The 26,396-nt window shown below is 34.4% G+C and overlaps 1 protein-coding gene across 3 annotated transcripts in view; it reads left to right on the top strand.

Annotated features, from left to right (window-relative positions):
- The window catches only part of LOC135206936 (potassium voltage-gated channel subfamily H member 2-like), a 1,544,997-nt gene that overhangs the window by 1,426,017 nt on the left and 92,584 nt on the right, over positions 1–26,396 (top strand). For 2 of the 3 annotated variants that reach the window (XM_064238442.1, XM_064238443.1), the window contains exons 12-16: positions 3,061–3,254; positions 8,510–8,679; positions 9,289–9,336; positions 12,347–12,477; positions 22,262–22,348. In XM_064238442.1, coding sequence (XP_064094512.1) covers positions 3,061–3,254; positions 8,510–8,679; positions 9,289–9,336; positions 12,347–12,477; positions 22,262–22,348 — 630 coding nt within the window. The remainder of the gene's footprint in view (positions 1–3,060; positions 3,255–8,509; positions 8,680–9,288; positions 9,337–12,346; positions 12,478–22,261; positions 22,349–26,396) is intronic. The other variant, XM_064238441.1, reaches the window with a different exon arrangement.

Here is a 26,396-nt window from a genome sequence, read left to right as displayed (position 1 = left end):
ATCACAGCATTGCAGATGTCCAAGAAAAATAGTAGTGCTACATTGAAAGATCTTAAAAAGATAAATTTTTGTGATTGATAAGATAAATGAGAGACCAAATAAAGTAGAATTTACAAGAGTTGATAAAAAAGAATATTTGAAGATATATGGATTTACAGATGCTTCCTTTAATACACATGAGAGAAGCATAAGTGGGAATCCTGATTTTACTAGAAGTAAGAGAAATGGACGTGTGGTCCCTATTTACTGGAAGTCAAAGACTATCCAGAAGGTATGTCATTCTGCAAAGGCGGCTGAAAACCAGAAGTATGGACTAAGATTATTGATACAGTCAGTTTTTTGCGAGTCAGATTGAACAGTTATTATTTGGTCAGTATGGAAAGAAAATTACCAATCAAATGTTCACAGATTCAATACCCATGCTAGAATCTGCTGGGAGTACCAAGCAGGTTGAGGAAAGGCTTCTCAGGAACAGCATACAGGAGATGAAGGACATGTTGACTGAGGGCTGTATTGAGTCTTTCAGTTGGCTGGATGGACAGAAAGACATGATTGCAGATGTTCTAACAAAAGAATGCAAATGGAATGAAGATCTTGAAATGATAATGCAGGAAAATAAATTTAAGTTTGCAAGTAACGAGGATAATCTTGTGAAATACAAAGATGGAGAGATCATGTTAATTAAACAAGATGAAAAGCAGGGAAAGGAGTAGTAACACTTTTACTGCTTAGATCATACCTGCATTAGCTATTCAGAATTGGTTTTGCCTGATGTCTGGTGCAGTACTAAATTATGTAATAATGTCATAACATGTCTTTGTGAAGTATCTTATGTTATGCCTGTTTGAGTACCAGACTTTGCTTTTGAATATTAATTTGTAATATTCTTTAGTAAGTTTTTATATAGAGGAAAAATAGTTTTTTTTTTATAGAGCACTATTCAGATTTTGGATAAAATGTAAATACATACCTATGTTATCTGACACAAGAGTATTTGTAAAAAAAAAAATATAATAATTAAAAAAAAAAAAAAAAAAAAAAAAAAATACCCCCGGAAAATATGATATACCTTACATTTATATTTATGATAGAACAAGAGAGTATAACTGGCTGTTATTAGTAATGTAACAAAGGGCTTGTTTAAAGTACAGCAGTTTTATAAATATGTTGTTATATTGGGTTGGTGATCATTTACCAAAGAGCAGTTAACATTTACCTCTGGATACGTAAATACTTATCTCGCCAGTCTGTATATAGCTATTGGATTAAGAGGATTACTGTAGCTTCGGTTGAAGACAAATAAAGAAGATTTAAGAACATCGGTATTATCTCTGATTATTCCACCAAGTACAATTGGGATATAACAAAATTACCAAGGCCCCTCCTGACGTTTCCGATACTGAACCGCTAGGAGAAACCGAAGGGGTATGAGACAAATCAAAAGCAGGTGGAGAAACATATGGAGCAGCCTGGTTTATTGCCGATACAAAAGAAGCCGGTAAGGTTTGGTCATCCAAGATGGCGTCACCACCTTCCTTTTGTGTATGGCTTTTCTCATAGAACTTCTTCCACTGTTCCACCGACCAACCGCGACAAACAGAACATGGATTAGTAATCGTACATATGTTTTCCCTGCACCTACTACACGTTGGGTGAGGATCCGTCGACACCGAAGTTAGGAACTTAGAACATGGAAAGCCACTGACTCCTGGGCATTTCCTTTGTCTCCTCTTCGAAACGGTAGACGATCCCGATGTTGAGGCAAAATTCTCCATCATACCACTTATACACTCTTTCCTCACACTGAGCACACTCGGAGAAAGAAAAGGTAATAAGAAATGAAAACTGAAATGGATAAAGAACGGGCAAACTGAAAAACCCGGCTTTAAATCAGATAGACAGTAACACGTCTTATCTTAAAGGCGGTAGGAAAGTAACTGGTGGGTCACAGGTAGCCGTGGGCATTCTGGGTATACATGCCCCGTGACCTGGTATAGATGCCAATAGTCCCTGGATCTCACAAGTGTAATTTTAATTCTACCGGTTTCCAGCTTGGCGCTAGTAAATCCTAATGTTAAGACCGAAGGTTTGTTAGTTATGAAAAATACAAATTAGTTACAAATTTGGTATATTTTGAATAGATTCAAAATACTTTCTGAATCAACTACAGGTAGGTAATCCATTAAGCTTGTACTCGGAAATCTGTGGATATCAGACATGATGATCGCCAGATAAAGACGTTTCAGATACGTAAGTGTGAAGAAAATAGCTAGACTAATAACTATAACTAATTTGCATCGGACAGTTTAGAAAAACAAATAATTTGCAGATAGAAAAATATCAGCCTCATCAGCTCTTGAAAGTTAGTCCAGCAACTCTTTCCTGTTTTTTAATGTTTTGTAATGAAAACCTCAGCTAATTATTGCATATTTCTCATGAAGTAAACAAAATTGTATTTAGAATGTATAATTTATCATTGAAAGTTAAGAATTCTTGTATCTGAGTGTTAATTGACAGAAGGCCTTTTTTGTAGTCTGATATGTAAAGAGTTTGTTAACAGAATGAGAACGGACAACATTTTTTAACTGGAACATTTTCATGACACAAAATTGTTGTAATTTTCATTTTTTATGTATTACCTTTATGGCATTCATTGCATTACATTACAGCAGTGCTATAATTATTTATGTAAATACTTGATCCTCTCAATACTTGTTTTCTCAAATATATATGATTGGTTAATTAGTCATATTTGTTCCTCAGATGTTTCCAACCTTTCTCTGCATAATAACACTTCTAATATTAGACCTCATCAACTCTTGAAGTATACTATTGATTGTTTACAGTGTTTAGAAAATGGCACCATAATAAACTTTCCGTGTGTAGAATTCATAAAAATCAAAATGTTATGTTTAGCAAAAGTCTAGAATTTGATCCTATAAAAGCTCATCCTGCCTTAAGAAACCTTCAACAAAATTGATCTGGTATTTTTAAAACTTTTCACAATCAATGAAACTAATTTATCAGTTTTTATCCATCAATTTCCTTCTTAAATTGCAGGTAAAGATGATATCTTTGGAGAAAACCCTTGTATATATCCCACCGTTGGGAAGTCGTCGTGCAATGTCCGTGCCCTTACTTACTGTGATCTTCATCGGATAATGAGAGATGATATTTTAGATGTACTTGACTTATATCCTGAGTTTGCTGAGGACTTTTCTCGCAATCTAGAAATTACGTTCAATTTGAGAGACGTAAGTACTTCACAGTTTCCTTGTGTGAAAGTAAACAGTTTCAAGTAAATCATAATGTGTGTTGGTATGAGTACTCTTGGTAGTTATGTGAGAATATGGTTAGTTATACATGCATGTGTAAGTTTGTTTCACTTATTATTTGCTCAGTTGTTTATTCTCATGTTAGTGCTTATTTCTCCTGTTGCACCAAGGCTAAAGCAGTTACAAACAAAACAAACTGATATCACTTGGCTTGGTCATAGTAATAAATTAATATTTGTATTTTATATGTTATATATATATATATATATATATATATATATATATATATATATATATATATATATATATATATATATATATATATGACTGGTAAAAGTGTTCTGTAACAACAGAATTCCATCTAATAAAGGAGCCCATAAAAAACACCAAAAATGTAGAGAGTAAAAGTACTATATTTCAGAGACTGCTGTCTCTCTCTTCAGGTATATGAATGAGAAAAGTTTACAGAAAAGGTGTATTTATACCAAGAGATTTGTCCACAAGTAAGCCAATTTTAGGTCACCCCCGCTGGTAATCTTCCTTTAATCTTCTTAAGCGTTGGTTGAATGAACGATGTCCGATGTCCAATTCCTTTTGAGATGTTCATTACCTGCTTCTCTTTTATTAAGGCCGATTCCATCATTTGACTCTTGTACCGCCGGCAGTTGCTGCTATAAATTACACGTGACATATTCCAGTTTATTCTATGGTTATGTTCATTTATATGGTTGAAAATAGCCGAGTTCTGTTGTCCATACCTAACTGACCGTTTGTGTTGTATTAATCTCTGGGGAAGTGATTTACCTGTAAATCCGATGTAAGATTGGTCACAGTCCTGGCATGGGATCTCATATACCCCAGAGTCTTTGGGCGATGTCTTTTGTTGGACGTTAATCAGGGGTTTGGCTAAGGTATTTGGGTAGGTAAATGCAATAGGGTTGGATTTCCCAAGGGTGTGAGTTACTCTCTTAATCGTCTCCAGGTGGGAATTTTTATTTTATTGTTGGGTGTGTCTCTGGTCTTGTCTTTAGGGGGTCGGTAGAAAATTACGTTTGGCTTTTGAATTGCTTCTCAATTATATGGTCAGGATACTTTAAAGATGAAAGTTGCTTGCGAATTAGTTCAAATTCTTTTTCCAGGAAATCTGGGGAACAAATTCGTAAGGCTCTTAAGAATAGGTTGCTAGCTAGACCTATCTTGATAGTATTGTCATGATAGCTAAAGTAGTGAATATATGAAAGTGAGAACGTTGGTTTTCTGTATATGGTAAATTGTATTCTGTCGTGTCTCTGATTATTAAAACATCAAGAAAAGGAATTTTGTTGTCTGTTTCCCATTCAACTTTAAATTTGATGCTGGGCACTAATGCGTTTAATTTTGAGAGGAATTCATTAAAATTACCCCACTTATTATCCCAAAATGTTAGTATGTCATCCACGTATCTCATCCACAGCATGTTTTTGGGTTTTATTGCATTTATTACTGTAGTTTCAAAGTATTCCATGTACAGATTGGCTAAAATAGGACTTAAAGGACTACCCATACTACACCCGAATTTTTTTGCTTGTAGAATGATTCCCCGAATGAAAATACGTTATTAGATGCACATAATTCAACTAACTTTATTAATTTGTCAAGTGCCAAAGGGAAATGATCTGAATAGGGGATAATTTTTCCCTTAAAACTGAAGAACGTCCTGTACTGGTACTTTTGTGAATAGGGAGTCTACGTCAAGGCTTAAAAGTTTTATGTTGTGAAGTGGTATATGTGCTTCTCTGAATTTGTGACAAAAGTCTTCCGAATGTTTGATGTGACTGGGAGAAAAAGTGCCTCAAAAAAAGGAGAAAGGAGGCCAGCTAACCATTTAGAAATTTTGTAATTGAAAGCTCCGGCGCATGAACGATGGGTCTGAATGGAAGATTGCCTTTGTGAGTTTTGGGAAGACCATAAAAGTAGGTAATTTAGGATTAATTACTTTAAATTTCTCTAATAGTTCAATACTCTTTTGTCTTGGCCAATTAATCTTACTTTCCGAAAAGAAAAAATTCTGTGGGAACGTTCTGGAGGGGATTTTTCGTCAGTTTTTCGTAAGTATTTGTGTCGCTAAGGAGCTGGTTGATTTTGTCGAGGTAGAAGTCTTTGTCCATTATTACAATTTTTGCCGTCTTTGTCGGATCTACTTATTATAACCATCTAACTTTATTAGATGTTATTAATTATAACTGAAGAGAGAGACAGCAGTCTCTGAAATATAGTAACTTTTCTCTCTACATTTTGTGTTTTTATGGGCTCCTTTTATTAGATATATATATATAGTATATATATATATATATATATATATTATATATATATATATATATATAAACCTTTATCACTTACACAGTTGTTCTGTACATCAATACAATTACTAACAGGACTTCATTGAAACTGGATGGTATCTAGCCTAGATATTTATTCAAGAGAAGTTACAAGCTTTATAGGACTAACAGTCCTCATTGTCTGGTATCTTTGGAATGACTAGAGACATGGTCCAGCTGTATTTATGTGTAAGGGGAGGAAATTAAACCACTTGTTTTTCTAATTCCATTTGCTGGCTTTCTTCAATCTTTTAATTGTACTTCTTCTCCTGTTTAGCCCCACCCACATGACCTGGCCTTTCTCTGCCTGTGGCTTCATCCAGGTGATCATTGTCCATGTGGTTTCTTTTGTTGTTGTGTGTCCTCTTTTCTATTATTGTGTATATGACTGGACAGGCTTACCGTTCTTTACAAGAACACTAATAAAACGGCCAGACTGATTGTAGAAAATACCTTCATATGTGCAAACAATGTAATGATAGGCAGTACTGGAAGCAACAATAGAAAAGAGGACATGCAGAAACACAAGAGACTACATTGGCAACGCGCACCTGGGAGAAGCCACACAAAGCAAGGCCAAGGTCATGAGGGCGGGGCTACACGGGAGAAAAAGGCGAATTAAAGTATTGATTGAAGAAAGTTAGGGTTGCCAGATTACAAGATTAGAAATCTGGGGCAACTTAAATTTATACCTATATAGACACCCAGACCAGTATATTATAAAAATGAAGAGACAATTATCACATGAGTGAAAAACATAAAGCAAGAATTTTATTTTGGTATAAAGAAAACAAAAGGAAAACAATTTGGAAAATTAATAATCAATGCAAACAATACAGAAACCAAACAAAAGGAGAATAATTGGAAAACTAATGATCAATACAAACAATACATAACTTTCATTTGGAGCATATGAGTATAAATAAAAATAAGAAATTTATATGTACAAATATTGAACTTAAATCTTTAATTATATTTCTCTGATGATATTGCTTTTTTCAATAGGTCCTTATTTTCTAGCACTGGCCTATAAAATTCTTTACTGAAAGTTAAGATTTCATGTGCACTGTAAGATGGCTTCTACCGAAGCCACATACAACTTGTTTCGTTCATCAGTCCACTGGATATTCATGATTTAGAATACACGCTCAGTATAAAGTATAAATATGTTTTTTTATTGTGATGACCTAAAATCGGGACAATATGGGTGTCCCAGAGGGGAACAAAATCATCAAATTCAGGCATGTCCCAGAAAAACGGGACGTCTGGTAACCTTACCTCTCCCATATGCATATAAATACAGCTGGACCATGCGTCCAGTCATTCCCCAGATGTGAGACGTTGACGACTATTAGCCCTAGAAAGCTGAATCAAGCCGAACCACTGGAGTTCACGGACTGTAGAATGTTGGTTTTAAGAGGTTCAACTGCATAGCTTTTCTTTACAAAGTATATTTAAGCCTTATTTATTGTTTTAGCCATAGATTTCAAGGTTTTCAAAACCTTGGCTAGGCTAGATTATCAGCACTGAATAGCCTTTCTCTCGGCCATCATTAGGGTAAAATACCAAGTGGGCAGCCTCTACCATAGTGCAACCACCTTCCCGAAAATTGGAAATTATGGCCTTAATTTGTAACTTGGGAGAAAAACTTAGTTCGAGAGGAAACTAGAGGTCTCGAGGTGTTGCTTCAACGGACGCTAACTCTTGACTAATGTCAAGAGTTACAGGATGTGATGAAGTAATTTTTCGGAAAGGTGGTCGCACTAAGGTAGAGGCCGGCCATTTGGTATTTTACCCTAGGCAATATTTTTATTTTCATTTTATGGTTTTTTTTTTCTTTCCGTCCGTGTTGCCGTCATAACTCAGAGTTGTCATGAAATGATTACGTCGTTAAATGAGGAGTACCTGTATATATGTGTATGAATGTATTTTACTGTAACCTAACATATTTTTAATGACTTTTGTAGTCCTGATCAAGAGCCCAGAAGTACAGGCCCCTGGTATTCACGGGGATACTATGTACCACAACCTCTTGAGTCTTGATAATGTAGCTTAAATTCAGGAATATACTTGAAACCCCTCTAAAAATGCCCAGAACTGCCTATTTTGACAGTTCAAACACAAAAAAGGCTAAAAATGCTTATACCAGAGTATTTTAATAGTTTTATCACAAAAGTGCATTGAGTAATTAAAACTTTATATAAAAAACCGTAATTAATGAATATTTCTTGATAAAAAATATCACAAATAGGTGATTTTTATGCAAATAATGTATATATATGTTCCATAGAGAAATTTGGGAAGACCGCAAATAACGAAGTTGACTGTATTCAAAGTATATGTGGTTGCATCATCTATCATATTTTTATGGGCCTTTTTACCTATCTGTCTATCTATCTATATGTATATATGTGTGTGCATTACATATATATGTATTGTGTAAATATAAATATGTATGCGTGTGTGTATTATGATACTGTCTGGATCAAATTTCTGTGCAAAACTCTTTTGAAAACTGCATTTTGATTTAGTTTGATTGGATTTGTAGACTCCCTTTTTTAGCAGATTATACATTGAAAGGTAGTTTTTTTTATAATCCACGTTTTGCTTGATAAGAAGAGAATATGACAGAATTTAAAGAAGTCGATCTGTGTATTTTGGTTGCCCAAAAATACAGTTAAACATTTTAATATTAGTAAAATAATGAACTTGAAATGGAACATTTTATAGAAGAACAAATACAATTATTTTGTCTATCAACTGCAACCATAGTAGATGGATGAATCTGTAGTACTGAAGTCTATCCCATAGCCAGTGTGATTTTGAAATGAACTTAATGCTCAGGAAATTAAATTCTTTCTTGGTGCCCTTTTGCAGGAGGAAGTAGTTGGTGTTGACCCAACGATACTGCACAAAAAATACATGCTTGGCAGAGAGAGAAGTAACTCCCAGGAGACAGATGACATCAGAAAGTCTGTCCTGAGACCGCCTAGAGTGCGTCGTAGACGTTATCAGAGACCGGGTTCAAGTGGTGATGAGAGTGATTCGTAAGTATTTTCATCTTTTCCACTGTCGTAATTGATAGAGACCTTGAGTGTGAATCATGTTAGGTTTGCGGTCCCCCAAAATTTACAATCCAATTGCTGGTTATAATTGGTTATAGACATTTTTTTGTTAAGATCTTTCATTTTGTATAAATTTAGATTAGGCTCAGCACTATTTGATCCATTTCTGTTTTTCTGTCGTCCTTTTCTGTAGCTGTAGTTGTAAACTGAATGCACTCATAAAGGTATGCAAATAATTCATTAATATCCAAATATCATGTTAGTAAATGCAGTGAAATTTTCATTATTATTTATTGTGCAATCGCAACTGACTAAATTGAAAATATTAGACCTTAGATTTTTTTGTATTTTATGATTTCTTGAGTACTCTGGAGCATGAATTTTTATTTCTGCATTAATTAATAAAATCCTGAAACTTAGTGCTCTATAACAGTTTATATATATATATATATATATATATATATATATATATATATATATATATATATTATATATAATATATATATATATATATATATATATATATATATATATATATATATATATACACTGCACATGTTACTGTTGGTAACACATGCTTCCCCCTGACAGTCTCGAAGCTGAACAATATCACTCCAGTTCTGAAGTCTTGCACGAAGAGTAAGTTCTAGCTTGCATTCGAACTTTGTGTGGTCTTTTAGTTGCGTTCATCGCTCTGTTTGTCAGTCTTCTAAATTAGATCTTCTGATTATCTGCCCCATTGCTATTCACAGTCATTAATGTCATGGAAGCATTCTTGCTTGTTTGGAGAGTCTGTCAGCTGTTTCACATTGTAAATTTAACCAAGGGCATGGTTATTTAAATTCTTGTGTTCATATTTTTGTTACCATAGATGGAATGGCGTGTAACGTCATCTTTATCAGTAGCTCTTCATAAATTCTATATGAGCTTTTTTATTAGTTTTGTCATATTCAGTAGTATTATACTAGAGAAGGCAATGGATACCTCTTATAAAGTTTGCAGAATAAACCCCAGATGGACATTTGGTAGACAGTCAGAAGAAGAAAGCTGAACTTTGTGATGTAACGGTGTAACTTGACCCTGTATAGTACTGTTAGCCCATAAGTGTAACGAAACTGTAACTTACAGATGTATCTATGTTCGCTTAGCGCATAGCGTTGGACTGTATTCTTGTTCCACATCCATTATTAAGAAATATCAACAGAAATATTCAAGGTTTGATGCTTAGTGATAAACATGCTGTCCAGCGCCATGCAGGGTTTAGAGAACCTTATGCTGTTATGATCCCTTAATTTTCTTCAGGTAGTCAGTGTTTTGAGACCTTTTTGTTAGCTCCTAGTTTCAGGTGTTGCTTTGCAATTTACTTACTTTACTAGGATATTACATCTTGTATCTTTACCATATGTGTTGACTGCAGTTTCTTTCAATGGGAAAGTAAAGGATGGTGCTTTCATGATAGTTAAGTGGTTGTAGCTCTTCCAGAATTTTGTTTTCTCCCCATTCCCACATAAGGATTTTAAAAGCTGACAAGTTAAATTTCATAGTGTTGAAGTGCGAAGAGATTAAAGTTCGTTTATATCATAAATCTCAAGGATATACAATAGATGTTTTGTAAATGAATTGGCATTCTTCAGTGGAAGGATCCTTTGAAAATCAAAATAAGGATCTTATGATAGAAAGGGTCATCGCTATTTGTCCTTATCTTTGGTTTCATGAGTATAGGTATAGTAGTTCACTTGCCTTTTCATTCAGTGCAGATCACAAGCAATAAAAGTCACCTTCCAAAAAGTACAGAGCTTCCACATTAAACCCCATTGTTGTAGTTGCCTTGCATGTCGAGTATAATGGTCTTTAATTCTATTAAAGGATTTGGAAACAGAATGTGGCTATCTTCTCCTGGTGAATTGTAATAGTCGCATGAATATGGCACAAAATGTTGTAAGAGAATGAAAGGAAAAATGACAACAATAAATATTGTGGAAGTGCTGCAGAATTTGGTCAGTACGTATGAGACTCGGAAGGGATGGAACATTGGTTGGTCTTGCGTCTCAGTTTTGTTTTTTCTACCCTTAAACTTGAGAGATGTTAGTTTAAGTCTGCTAAATTATAAAAGACAGGCAGTCTAGGAAATCTCAGGGAGAAATATTTTAGAATTAAGTTTTATTTCAAAGCTATGCATGCAAAGAAAAGTTAAGAAGGAAACTTCACCTTTGTCCATTCAATGTCATCCCTTATTGGTGGCCAGTAGGAAAAAAAGATGGTATAGAGGTAATATGACTGCCTATACTATGACCAGTAAGTCCATGATTGTTTGTTCTAATCATTCACCAAGTGGCCACTGGTCATGTTGTTTGATAATAAAAGATGTATGTACGTATTTTATTTTAAATATCTGTTTTAGAGAAAAAGTTTACTTCCTTTAGAGGTGAGCTTTAAAAACCCCAGGAAGTTCAAAAGCCAACTTTATATACTTCATTAATTAATTTTCCCTTTGTATTATTATTTTTGTATTGAAACCATAAATAATGATTAATGTACTTAATAATTTACAGATCTAATCAATCTATTGATATTTTTACATTATTTTTATATTTTCACTAGAGATGTTGCAATGTAAGTTTTTTTTTTAAAGAAGCATAAAATTGTTTGTATTATTAACACTTTAATTACTTGAGATCCTGTATAGCTAAAAATTTCAGTTGGTAGTGATTCTTATATTATAAATATGTCACATAAAGCTACTGAGACCCCATATTTTGTCTAGAGTACCTCGTGGTGACAGGTGAATTTCGGTACTTGAATACATGCAAAGTAACACAATAGAATTATATACATATTAATTACTTGGTTGGTATAGTTTATAGTATGACTATATGTATGGTATATAGTTTGAGACTTCTTTTTAAGTATGGTATATTGTTACCTTATCTGTTGACTGTAATTTCTACTTAATCACTTGGTTGTTTTATATTTAGAAGTATTGCTTATGAGTAAGTGAACTGTTTATAGTTTTTTAGGAAATCTTGGTTTTGGTTCTTATATATTTGAAGACCCAGTTGGTGTAGGAATCACAGCTTTTTCTTCAGTGAGTTCATGATGAATAGCAAGGCCCTCCTGAACGGTCTTATGGAGACCTTTCGTCTGAAAAGCTAACTTGGCAGATTTTTACAGTGCATGATTACAAGTCTAAACATAGTCCTGCAGAAGAGCAAATTATTCTTTTCACTAACTGTGCTGGTTGTGACATGCCAACTGTACAATTTTCACCTTCCAGTAGTATTCTTTTCAAGTGAACACCAGAATGGATGTGGTGATTATCTTATTAATTTTAGCTTTTTAATCATTGTTAATTATGATTGCCCTTTTCAGCACTCCCAATTTTCATTGCCACATGTTTATATAGGAAAATATCCTGTTACCTTTAAAGTTTACCCTCTCATGTTTATATATATATATTATATATATATATATACATATATATATAGTATATATATATATATATATATATATATAATTATATATATATATGTGTGTGTGTGTGTGTGTGTGTGTGTGTGTGTGTATGCATATGTGTGTGTGTGTGTGTGTACAGTAAACATTTTGGTGACAGATGGAGGACGATGCTAATTGTAAAATGCCTTATCTTCAGGGAGGAAAAACAGCCAGTGTTAGGAGGTGGCATTCTAGAATGTTCTCCAGAGAAAGCTGGTCAAGACGTCACTCCTTTAAACCTCAATTTTGAGCAAAAACAACGATCTGGTACCCTCAATTCCATAACAGGTGAGAAATAATTCTTTTGAGATGTTCAGGTAACTTCTTTCTTTGGATGCAAATAGTAATACCAATGTGTGGCTTCTAACCCAGTTTTACATAAAGGTTTATAAGTACGTACCTCGGAAAAGAATTCTTATGGGACAGCAGTATGAAAACTTATCCCATCTGTTGTCCTTAATTTGTTCATTTCTTTATAATTCTCCATTCACTCTGTGTCTGAGAACCCTTTTGCATCTGCAGTTTTGTTGCTGTTACTCAGAAAATTGGTACCTTATCTTTTAACACTGGTGAAAACTTTTTGTGACTTCTTAAAATGTTACTCATGTATTTTTCAATAATGACATTATTATTGCACTGTAGGTGGTGTACATATAAATTGTAATTACCATTCATAAATAAGAAATAATGGGTGTTACATATATTGCAAATGTGCTGAAACTCCTTGGGAAGTACTTTTAACGTAGTGCAGCTTTGTATGCTTAGCATAGAATATTGCAGTAGATGCTGATATAAGCAAAATATCTCTGGATATGACATGATATGATTAGAGGACATGAAAACTGATATTTAATCCAGTAGATGCCACGTGTGCCACGTGTTATTGAAAAAATGTTCAAGGATTAGATATCCATCCTAAATGCTATTGAAGTTGAAATAGGTATTTTCTGAAATTGCCTTCTCATTCGGTTACAAGAATTGTGCTGCTGGAATCAGAAGTCCAGTTTTTTGTAGATCATAAATTATATTCTTTAATCAGTAATTCAAAAAGCATAGTTTCACTAACAGGAACCATCCTGCACAGTGAAAATTTTATTTTATTTGACATTGATCATTTGAATATCTCTCTCTCTCTCTCTCTCTCTCTCTCTCTATCTCTCTCAACTCTCTCTCACACCTCTCTCTCTCTGCTCTCTCTCTCTCTCTCGTCTCTCTCTCTCTCTCAGACAAACTATTTATATTGATGTTCATCCAAGAATGTTTTGGTTTATAAAGACAATTATACACCTTTATACTCCCGCAGTAAGCAGTTGGCACACATACATACAATATATATATATATATATACATATATATATATAATATATATATATATATATATATATATATATATATATATATATATATGTATATATGTATGTTTGTAGAGAGAGAGAGAGAGAGAGAGAGAGAGAGAGAGAAAGAGAGAGAGAGAGAGAGAGAGAGAGAGAGAGAGAGAGAGAGAGAGAGAGAGGAGAGAGAGAGAAGAGGGAGCAAGAATATCTACTGGTCACATTTTACCTGATATGTATGTAATTTTAATTGCCACAATGTCCTCTTAATTCTCGAATTTGGAATATGAAGTAATTCTGATGTCCAGTAGAAGGAGTCTCACCTTCATCCAGAGTATTAGAACAAAGTCATTTGGTCAGGTCTTCGATCTGATACCCTGGATGCGGGTTCAGATCCTGCCACCAGACATCAGAATTGCTTATTATTTCCTGCATTTAGATCTAAGGCTTTGTAGTGACAAAGAGAGTATCAAAAAAAGTGTGAAGAATTTGAGAAGTTAAGAGGGCATTGTGGCAATTACAATTTAACATAAATAAAGTGGACCCCCATATTTGCTGGGTAAGCATACCAGACCCCCCTCCCCTGCCCCCCCTCGAATAGCTAGAATCTGCAAATATAGTGGTACCTCAGGATACGAAATTAATCCGTTCCGAGGTGGCCTTCGTAATCTGAGTTTTTCGTATCTTGAACCACGTTTTACATGTAAATTGCCTAATTCGTTCCAAGCCCTACAAAAACACCCAATTTTATAATAAAACTAAATTGACCAATAAACAATGAAATACAACAATTTGGACCATTCAATACCTAACTTAAACTACATATATACTACTAATATGTACTACATACCTGTAAATAAAGTGTATTAGTGTACATGGTATACAAGAAATACTGTACGTACATATGTACGTATGTAGTAAAATGTGGAACCTTACCTTTCGAGTGAGGCGATCTCCGAAAGTGGCGACAGAGGAGGAGTACAAATGGCAGAAAACTTGTACGTATACTTAACTTTATGAAACACATTAAAAAATGTCAGGAAACATTAACACTAAACTTTACGAAACACATTAACAAATGGCACAAAACGTTAACTCTTAACTTTACAAAAAACTTAAAATTAATTTATATATATATATATATATATATATATATATATATATATATATATATATACTTTACGTTTTTTACAAAATTTCAATTTCTTCACCACCGAATGGATGCCAGTCTGTTTACGGAATTTATCAAACCACCCCCGAGAAGCCTTGAAGTCTGGGGTTGCTGTCGATGTCCCCTCTCTTCCGTCGTCTTCGGCCTGGGCAATCAAATCGCCTAAAAAAGCGCTGGCCTTCTGGCAGATTGCTGTCTCGGTTATCATATCGCCAGCGATTTCTTTGTCCTCAATCCATAGAAGAAGCAGCCTCTCCATCTCATCATACATGTGGCTCCTCTTGTTGGACAAAATAGTCACGCTCTTGGAAGGTGTAGCTGCTTTGATGGCTTCCTTCTGCTTAAGGATGGTGCCTATCATCGACGGATTTCGGCCATATTCCTTAGCTATCACACTCAACCACATTCCAGTTTCATACTTTTCAATTATCTCCATTTTTGTCTGCATAGAAAGCATCCTCTTCTTTCCGTGAACTTCAGCAATTCTTGGGACCCATGACCATACTTTACGTAATTAAGTTATGTAGTATACTAATTAAGTTCTCACCCAACACGATAAAGTAGTACAACGAAATCACTAACACGAATTTACGATAACAAACAAAATCGTATATGTGAACGAACGAATTCCGCGTGTGTATGATAACACTGGTGCAAAGCAATGGCTGAAGAAGAACGCCTTTACGTAGAGGACGATGGAAGAGATGCTGACCAATAGGAGAGCAGGATCTTATGGCGGTGACTAGCATCAGGAACCAATGGGAGAGTGGGAGGATGGTTGCAAGTCTACTCAGTTGGCGGGGCACGAGTTTTAAAATTGTTCTCGGTGGTCCGGGTGAATCTCGGGACTTTACAGCAACAACCTTTCATAACCTGAATTATTTTCGTATGTAGAGCCAAAAAATCTTCGTATTTGCTTTCTTAACTTGAATTTTTCGTAAGCTGGGACTTTCGTTTGTCGAGGTACCACTGTACTTAGAACCCCTATAAAAAAGTTTAAAAATGCCTATTTTGTTAGTTCAAACTCAAGATAAACATATTAAAAATGTTTATTCCTGGTTTCTTTAGTTTTATCACAGAGTACATTTAATTATGAAATTGATATGCAAGTTAAGTAATTTGTGGATATTTTTCATAGAAAAATACAGTGAATACGCGAATTTCCCGCAAATAATCGGTATATATATAAGGTCCATAGAGAAATCCGCAAATATGTGAGGCCGCGAATCTGGAGTCTGCGAATATAGCAGGGGTCGACTGTATCCAGGCAGTCCCCAGTTATTTACTTGGGTTCTGTTCCCTACAGCTTGACGACAACCAAAAATCGTTGATAACAGCAAGGTTAACCAGAGATTGGCGCATGTTGGCACTGAAGACCCAGTTATTGTTGTTGCTAGACAAAAGCCGTAATACCAAACCTCCGGGGACTGCCTGTATACATTCATACATATATGTACTATGTATATAATACACACATATGTACAGGCAGTCTGCTTTTATCTGCAGACTCTGCTAATAGCTATCCAGTTTGTGGGGCTTGTCTAGCGCCATAAATTCGGCGACTTATGGGGCCATAATGGGCCAAGTTTCTGTTATCAGCGCCATAAGGTACTGATAATAGAGTTATGGCACCTTAACATCTATACTATATATATATATATATATATATATATATATATATATATATATATATATATATGTTGTGTGTGTGTGTGTGTTTGTGTATACAGTGGTACCTCAGTTGTCTAATGTTTATATTAAACACACTGTTTTTTGAGCGAAATTTAAAAAATAAAATTTTTGTCATTTGTCGAACAAATACTCATACTTCGAACAGACTGATTAGTATTTTGTTTATACTTGTATTTGATGGCCTACCACGTCCTACAAAAAAACTCCATTAACATGTTTTTTCCTTTACAATATATAATTTTCCTTTACAATGTATAGTTTAATGATAACTAGTATTCCACAAAATGAATGAAAGCTTAAACTATTCAACATAAAATTTGGCATAAAAGATGTACAAAATCATACGTCCCCATGGTGGTGTCACAAACAGCTAACTTGAGATTGAACGAGGGAGTGTTTTTATCGTTGAGGAGAGAAATAAAAGACACAGTTAAAATATTACTATATATTTAACAGTAACAATTCACATAAAAAAATAATAGGGAATTTCACAGTAAATTTAACAACGATAAGATCTAAAAACAATCAAATGCAATACAGTAACAATAAAAAAACAGTCATACTTGGGCCAGTGTTCAGTGCGCTGAGTGAGACAGTATTGTTTAATGATAGCTATACTTAACAAAATAAATAAAAGAATAAAGCATTTCGCAATCAAATTTAGCATAAACGCTGAAAAAATCATGTCATTGTGGTGACATACATGTGTGTGTGTGTGTGTATGTAAATAAATTCTTCTGTTATAACAAGATACATCTCAAGTATAAAAGGCCCATTAAAACAATCTGGTTTAAAGCTAAGGATTGTATTTCGGTGGACTGACTCCCAGCCTTATCAAGTAGTACTTGATACTTGATAAGGGTGGGAGTCAGTCCACCAAAATATAGTCTTTAGCTTTAAACCAGAGTGTTTTAATGGGTCTTTCATACTTAAGATGTATCCTGTTTTAACAGAAGAATTTATTTACATTTTATATATATATATAATATATATATATATATACTATATATATATAATATATATATATATGAATAATTATCACATCACCGTGATTCATATAAATCTTTCGAGCTTCAAATGTCCTTTAATATCTAATTCGCTCTACCTCGGAATTGATATATTTTCATATATGTACCGAAGGGGGTATTTTTAGTTGATAATAATTTCGTCCCCTATGGGATCGAACCACTGTACAGTGGATGAGAACGAAATCAGGACGGACAGTGACGTTGCCTTTCTGTTGCCGATTCGGCAACGTCACTGTCCGTCCTGATTTCGTTCTCGTCCACTGGACAGTGGTTCGATCCCATGAGGGGATGAAATTATCAACTAAAATTCCCCTTCAGTACATATATGAAAATATATCAATTCCGAGGTAGAGCAAATTAGATATTAAAGGACATTTGTAGCTCGAATGATACTATATATATATATATATATATATATATATATATATATATATATATTATATATATATATATATATATATTACAGGCAGTTCCTGGTTATCGGTGGGGCTTTCCATTCCCAATTGCATGACAATAACCAAAAAAAATCGGGCCGATATGCGGCATTTCCTGGTTATTCGTGGGGCCTTTCCCATTCCCAATTGCATGACAATAACCAAAAATCGGCGATAATAGCGGCGATCCCTTGTTATTGACGCTGCTAACTGAGGATTGGCGCCACTGTTAAACTGGGATTGACGCATATATTCAGTTATTGTCATCACTAGACAAGCCCCATAAAACGTTTGTATTGCCGATAACCGGTGACTGCCTGTATGTATATAGTATATGTGTGTGTGGGAATAAGTTATATAAATAGATATGCATCAATGAATGTACTCATTTTTTTCTACATATTTAGGTCTTAGTATTAGGATGTTCAAGAGATTTTCATTGTATAGTAAACAGCAATTAAAAAAATCAGAATTCATTAAAGATTTTGATAAATGATCTATTAGAGGAGGGTGTGACACAAAGAATCGCAGAGGTTCATTACTGTTTTAAGGTCATTTAGTAACACTAAAAATGATGTCCATTAAAGGGATGTTGTATTGTTACTATGTAATAAGAATAGCAATAAAGGAATGTGATTGTAAGTACAAAATGAAATTTTTGTCATATTAGCAGTTGTTTTTTTAAATTATTCACATCATCCCTTTGGTGAAAATTGTGGGGTGTGTTGCCTGACAAATAATGGCCTATAGCAGCCACAGATGTCAGGAATGCAATATATAGCCTTTCAGCTTGAGTGTGTCTGTTCATGTATGTAAGTCTACCATCATTATAAGATAAACTATCTTGACAAACATTTAGCATTGCATTATTCTGTAGATTTACTATTAAGCCATCATCGATCATAACTGTCATAGTTCTGCAGAAAACAGATACTACTTTATTACTATTCATTTAAGGGCCTTGGCTTTTTCCATCAGTCAGACTTCATTGCTCAAGTATGAAATAGCTTTCCTAGGACCGTGAACATTTTTTTGTATTACAAATTATAATTAATAGAAATTGAACTATTCTCTTTTTTATACAAATTATGGAATGATAAAAGCTTTAGAAATTGACTGCTAATTTTGGAGTGTCTTCAAGATGCAGCATAAAACAGGCATGTGATAAAATGCTGTGAAAATGAAACTTATGTGAATAAAGACATAACACTTTAGAGAAGCAATTTAGTAAACTGGGAACCAATCAGGAATTAATAAAGATTTTTGTAAAAACAAAACTGCAATAAGCTTTTATTGTACAGAGAGAGAGAGAGAGATAGAAAAAGAAGAGAGACATTGAACATTTTTTAAAAGATATCAATAAATCTGTCACTCTTGTTCTTCCATGATGATCAGCAAATATTTTAAGTAACTGAACTCATGTGTCGATATCCCACACCATTCCTTGTAATTATGTCATTCCTCTCTCATTGGAAAAATAATGGCCATATTTTGACATCAATGTGATGTATATATGGATGCATAGTGTGTTGATTGACTGAAACCATACTGAAGGATTCCTTACTAGTTACAAAGTGTAATAGGTTTTGAAACTGTGTATAGGAATAGCTTTCCGAGTAACAAACATTGTCAATCTTCCTTTTAAGAACAGGAATAGCCTTCAGTGTAACAGGCATTGTCAGTGATCCATTGAAATACAGGAATAGCTTTCAGAGTAACAAATGTTGTCAATCTTTCTTTGAAGAATGGGAATAACTTCAGAGTAACAAATGTCAGTCTTTCTTTGAAGAACTGGAATAGCCTTCAGAGTAACGAACGCTGTCAATCGTTCTTTGAAGAACAGGAATAGCTTTCAGAGTAACAAACATTGTCAATCTTCTTTTGAAGAACAGGATTATTCAGAGCAACAAAGATTGTCAATCTTTCTTTGAAGAACAGGAATAGCTTTCAGAGTAACAAATGTTGATAATCATCCTGCAAATAGCATCATGTTGAAATCAGTACTGCCTTTCCTTTATGTTAAAGATTCCCTACACTTACACAAAAGTACCTATGAAAAATTAAACCACCGAGAAATAACTGCAACACTGTAGTAATCCTGAAGTGAGAAAATTCAATATTATCATGATACTTACAACCCATGTGGAAAGCATGACTAGAATTATGTAGAATTATTCGTACATCTAATACAATAACAATAATTTTCCTCCTCCTTTTACCTTCTTCCTTTGTTATTCTATTCTTATTAGGCTCTATCAAAGTAGGAATTATGAACTGTCCCATTTCCAAGTTTCTGTATTAATGTAGCCATTCCCCCAATGGAACTGTGGGTAATGATGTGTCTTTGGATGCCTTTTACCCCTTGAAAATGCTTCATGTCCATATTTACATGTATGCTTGCTCATTTTCTGACCCATTCCTTACAATAACATGATCTTTGTCATGTTTGGTGAACAATATGTCAATTGGTGTTCATAAAATTGTTTTCTTAAGTGAGCCTCATATATATTTTATCTATTTATTATTTATTTCTTCGACATCATTTCCATTTCTGTACAATATAGCAGCTGAAGGCCAGTTTGAATCAGAACAGCAATTTGACTCGGAATAGTCGTTTCACGAAACGATGTTTGCATCACTCTCAAGAATAGATATCTGTGCCAACTTGAATGATCTTTCCCTGCAGGAATTTATTTGGTTCCTGACACCCTGACTCGTTCGAACATCCTTATATATGTGTAAAATGAATAAAGACACTCCTTTGATTACATAGGAATTGAGATACCAACTCTCTCTTTGTCTATAAAGTTTCTTCTCGTGGAATCTTTTCATCCTTTCTTGAATGATACTATCCCCTAGGAATGTCACTGGATTTTGTTATATTTTCCCATTCCTGCTATAGAGAAATGATTGAAAGGAGTGGTGTTCTTTTCAGTGAGAAGCCTTTGATTCGATTCTTCTGTTGCATTATCCTGAAGGTAACCGATGACTGTAACTTGTAGATTTTCCTTTCCATGTATTTAGTCTTGTGGACCTGGTTTTGACATCCTCTTTTGGTCAGCTCATTGTTATAGCATGGAAGAGAGTTTATTGATACTACACACAAGTATAAGAAAAATGGCAACACGAGAATATATAGGTAACTCCTTTTCATAGAAATACTTATGCATTTTGGGAGTAACCTATGAAGTACTGCATGTTTATAACTCATTGATTACGATTTTACAGTAGATCTTGTACTTATTGAGATTTTATTCTAAAACCTCATTTCATCCATAAAATGTTTTAAAATTTGACTACTTTGTTATGGAATTGGGTGTGACATTTACCTCTCAGAAAATTGGTATTGGACATACACTACTACTGCCACTACTGCTGCTACTACTACTACTACTACTATATTATTATTATTATTATTATTATTATTATTATTATTATTATTATTATTATTATTATTATTATTATTATTATTAAAGATACAAATATTTTTAAGATGTTCTACCTTTGAAGTTAATTTCAGCCTAAACTTTTGTTCCTCGGTGCAAGATTGGCCCATGCTATAATGACAGATAAAAAAATTAACATATTTTTTTTGCTTGAAACTGTTACAGTGATAGTACAGTACTTGTTGTAATACTAAGCTGATGCTTATTCAGAAAGTGAAAACACTACTTTTCATTTAACAAAGTAAAATCGTGAATATAAACTGACTGACTGACCTGTGAGTTGATTCCTTGTTCTTAAGTTGTAAATGAAGAAAGGAAGTAGGCCCTCCACCGTTATCGAGACAAATTTTTTTTACTCTGGTAATCAGAAATTGGGCTAATATAGCATGAGAATCTTCTCCAAGTCCGTTGTTACTCTGTGTTTTTAGTGTTGCTTTATTTGTCATTGCTCCCTTCTCCCTTAGATTAACAGCTACATTACGCCAGTAGCTTACATGTCTGTTTTTCAGCCATTCTTACTTTGCAGTAAAGTGAAGTGGCTTAAAACAGTGATCTATAAATGTCTCTTAAAGGTTACTGAAATTTTTCATCAAAATTCCATTGCCTGAAATATTTTTATCTAATATTTATACAATTAATTCATATTTTCTTAAACTTCCAATCTGTGTTTGAATTTCCATTGGCATTAATTGGATTTTGTAAATATGAAAAACGTAGTTGTTATTGCACACAACGGGAAAATTAAATTCTTAACAATAGCAACAAGGTGCAAGCTGTTGACGTTGTAACGGCAGTCTCCTTTTGCACGTCAATTGTTTTCATGTTGGTTGTATCTTAGAAGACTTCTTACCCTATGGAACATTCATTAAACCTTATTTCTTTATCTTCTTTCCTAATTTTTAAATCTCCCTGTCGTGTCCATGGTTGTTTTCATGACAGCTAACAATCGTCCATATATTTTCGCCCGTAGGGGTCCTTACCCAGCTCAAACGTAGCTTTACGGACCTCCGTCTACATAGAGTGGAGGGTAAAGTCCATAGGTCGGAGAGTAGACATGGTAAGACACAGGCGGAAAGAGGTATTGCTATTCCGATTTATGATACCTTTTGATTTTATTTAACTTTTAATTTCTTTACTTTTTTTCATAAATATACATGTAGAAATGTTTCCTTCAGTGGAACATTTTTTAAATTACTGCAGTAATGAATTGTGTTGTCCAGTAATAATAGTTTTTTTATAATCTGGATGTATTTTTTTTTATCTTATCCACATGCATTTTTTCTTACTGGACTACTAGTTCCTACTGTGTCTGGTTGATACCAGTGATCTGTGTGTTTTGTACCACAGTAGCGTTGGTAGCTGTAATCTGAGCAAGCACAAAGTGTATTTATAAACCTAAGTAGCTGCAGTTGTTATTTGTCATCAGTGTTCTGAATGTCATCAGTGTTTTAGTGCCCTTTGTCTTTGTTAGTATTTCAAACAAATATTAACCTGTATGGGTGCATGCATGACTTTGGCAAAACTGTTTCATAACAAGAACGGTTTGAAGGTTGCATTTATGGATAGATACAGTTTTTTATTTCATACGGGTTTGCTTTCGCTTTGCCTTTGTTTTGAGATTTGCTTCATATATTACTACTCCAAACATTCAAAAGTAAAAAAATAAAAAAATAGAAAAAACTTGAATGCAGGACTAGCTGCGTGTTAGTATTTAATATACAGTAATCGACAACAGTGAAATTTTATGCATTTGATTTGCAGAACAACCAATCTGAAACTTTATCATTTTAAAGTGTGTGGAATTTTTAAATCAATGGAAAATTTTGTGAGTAATGAAATATGCATGTCATTTTCCAGTGATATCACTAAAACAGAAAATCATGTGCTAGTCATAATAGTTAAAAGCGCATATTATAATAACGCTTTATGGGGGAACCTGGTGATCAAGGCATTTTATTTTCTAAATACAGTATTCAGTTTTTCTTTTTAGGTGTCAGTACCATAGAAATAAGAATTTAGGATTCAATACTGTAGAAATAAGAATTTAGGACAGCGGTAAAGGAAAACAAATAAAGGTACTGAAAGATGCTCTTAAGTCAATACTAATTTGGTGAACTTCTAGAGTTACCTATCTGTAAGTATACATGTAAGTATAGCTTAAAGATAGTTTTATCTGTTTTTGGTAAACAGTGAAGTCATGCCTTCATTTCATAGGTTTGTGGGTATTCTAGGTCTGTGCTGGGCTGTTTTCACTTTATTTAATGAGTAAATAAAGCCAGTGATGTCATCATATCATGTACATGGCTGCTCAAGAACCCACTGGTTTACTTTATTTGTATGCATTTTCTTCTTTTGCATTACTATAGTTGTTGTTGAGATGGGTCTGCATAGAAACATGTATTCGTATAAAGAATGAGGATTCAATCCAAATACTGTACTAAAATGGCATGCTTTGACCATGAAATAATTATTTCTATAGAAATGTTGAGGAGAGACTACCATACTATACCTCCCTAACCTGAGTCTTCATATACTAGGATGAAAATGCAGAACGTAAATTTATTGGACTTTTATGTAAGAATTGTGTAAAGGCATCTATTTTGTCCAAGTACCTTCGAGGTAGTTGAGAACTTTATCCATAATCTTAATTTCTGTCCGTGTTCAAAGTAAATGCCGTTTTATGGATGCTTTTGTCATTGTTTAAATGATTATATGTTTGTATGGGAATATAAACTCTATGCCTTTCATATTTGTAGTATCCTTCAGTACATGTGCTAGACTGGCTGTAAGTTAATTAACAAAGTGGATGACCCCCGTACAGTTCTCAACTTTTGCTGTGAACTTTCTGAAGTCCCAGCCATATGAGTGGAGGTTAAGAGAATGGTGCATAAAAGCATAGTCAAGGTCATTTCACATCAGTCCTTGAGGGTCTTCTGATGCTTCTTCCTAGTGGAGAATCCTTCTGAAGGACGGGAGATCAATCATAGCCCTCATAGCACTGAACGAGTACATTTGTCACACTTCATTCATGATGAAAACTGCTTGCTCGGTGTTAGATTCATCTGAGAGATTGATGATCTTGATAAACCAGCAGCATGCATATTTCCATATCCCAAGCCATCAGGAACTTGCCTCTTCAGCAAGAAGACAGTCTTCCAAATCAAGGCCCTTTGCTTCAGTCTAGTGATGGCCCCTCAATTTTTCACTTCGGTATTCACTCAGGACTGTGCTTTGGCTCACCTGAAAGGCTTAGCCCATTTATCTTCAACATAGTGATGGATGTTATAGAGGAATTAAGGGAGGCAGTACCATGGAACATATTCTATGTGGATGATATTGTTCTGTGTGCAGAGAGCAGAGAAGATCTGGAAATGAAATTGGAAAGATGGAAACAAGTACTGGAGGACAGAGGAATGAGAATTAAGTAGAATAAGACAGAATATATGTGTACCACCAATGAAGGGGATGATAGAGAAAGTATTCAGCTTGGTGAGAACAAATAAAGAGAGTTGATAAGTTTGAGTATTTGGGATCCTTTGTTAACGCTGGAGGAAGTATGGAAGAAGTAAAACATTGGGTACAGGCTGGCTGGAACAACTGGAGAGCGGCCTCTGGAGTTCTTTGTGACAAAAGAGCACTGCTGAGGTTAAAAGGAAAATTTTACAAGACAGTGGTAAGAACAGCAATGCTGTATGGTACGGAAACAGCAAGCATGAGAAAGGCAGAGGAGAAGATGGATGTGACAGAAATGAGAATGCTTAGGTGGATGTCTGGGGTGACAAGAGAGGATAGGATCAGAAAGTACTACATAAGGGGGTCAACTAAGGTGGTGGAAGTATCAAAGAAAGTGCAGGAGGGGAGGTTGAGATGCTATGGACACCTGTTGAGGAGAGATGAGGACCATACTGAGAGACATACTATGGGCATGGAGGTTCAAGAAAGAAGAAGGAGAGGGAGACCATGAAAGAGATGGAAGGACAGTGTGAGAGGAGACTTACATGAGAAGGGAATTGATGAGGCAGAAGCGCAGGATAGAAATAGATGGAAACGGCGACCCCATATAAAAAGGGGAACCAGCTGGGAAGAAGAAGAAGAAGAGTAAGGAATAACCATATCTGAGCCAAACCTGATGAAAACACAAAAGAACACATTGAAAATTACAGAAGTGGAAGCCATGAAAGAGGTCAAAACTTCTGTAGAAGTGAAAAAATCTGTCTCCAAGATAAAAGTGAATGGTTGCAGTGGATGTTCAAAGGTTACTCCAGAGTAAGTACAACTCTCTTGTGTAGTAGAGCTGTGGCCAAAATGATAATAAAGAAAGAGGCAGTGAGTCCAACTAGTGTTAAAGAAAAATTATACTATCGGGAACAGATACGAACAGTATAAAGTTGTAGTTATGGGGATGAAGAAATTAATTAGCATAAAATTTAATCACTTGACATTGTAATCCAAGTAGTAATCTGAATTTTATGACCTCTCCAAGACATTTAATTCCACACCCAAAATATCGACAAACACAAGGTGACGAAATATATTTTAAACAAAGACCATTAAGACCTGGATTAGGAAACAAAAATATACTCACTGAAGGTCAGCAATGGAGAAAAATCCATTTGGGATTAACAAATATAGGCAGAGGATAACAGCGGACAAAGTAAGACATGCAATGTTAAATAAGTTTGTAATGAATTACTATATGTGGAGCTCATACCACTCATTAAGCACCTACAAGAAGGACGAAAGAAGTACATGTTATTTTCTCAACAATACACTATGTAGTTCAAAGTAGTATTAGTAATGGGTTTAAAATATAAGTCTTGAATTCAAAGTCAGCATGTAAAACTCTATGTTAGACCTTGCAGAATGTCTCAGAAATACTATTAGTGGGCATAAAAGCTCCTTTAAAGCTTTGTATGAGAGAAGAAAATCAGTATGCACTACAAGAAAGGTTTCTCTTGATATTGTCGTGCAGAAGCCGTATTACTGATCCAAAAGAAGAGTTGGATTAAAGTTGTCCTAGAAAGTGAAAATCAACTAAAATTTTCCATACTGAAGTGGAAGTAAGACTAAAGCAGTTGGATAGCGTTTTGAAAAATAAGAGTAAG

The sequence above is a fragment of the Macrobrachium nipponense genome, chromosome 31, assembly GCF_015104395.2.
Source record: "Macrobrachium nipponense isolate FS-2020 chromosome 31, ASM1510439v2, whole genome shotgun sequence".
Lineage (NCBI taxonomy): Eukaryota > Metazoa > Arthropoda > Malacostraca > Decapoda > Palaemonidae > Macrobrachium > Macrobrachium nipponense.
This window is presented reverse-complemented; position numbering and strand designations above follow the sequence as displayed.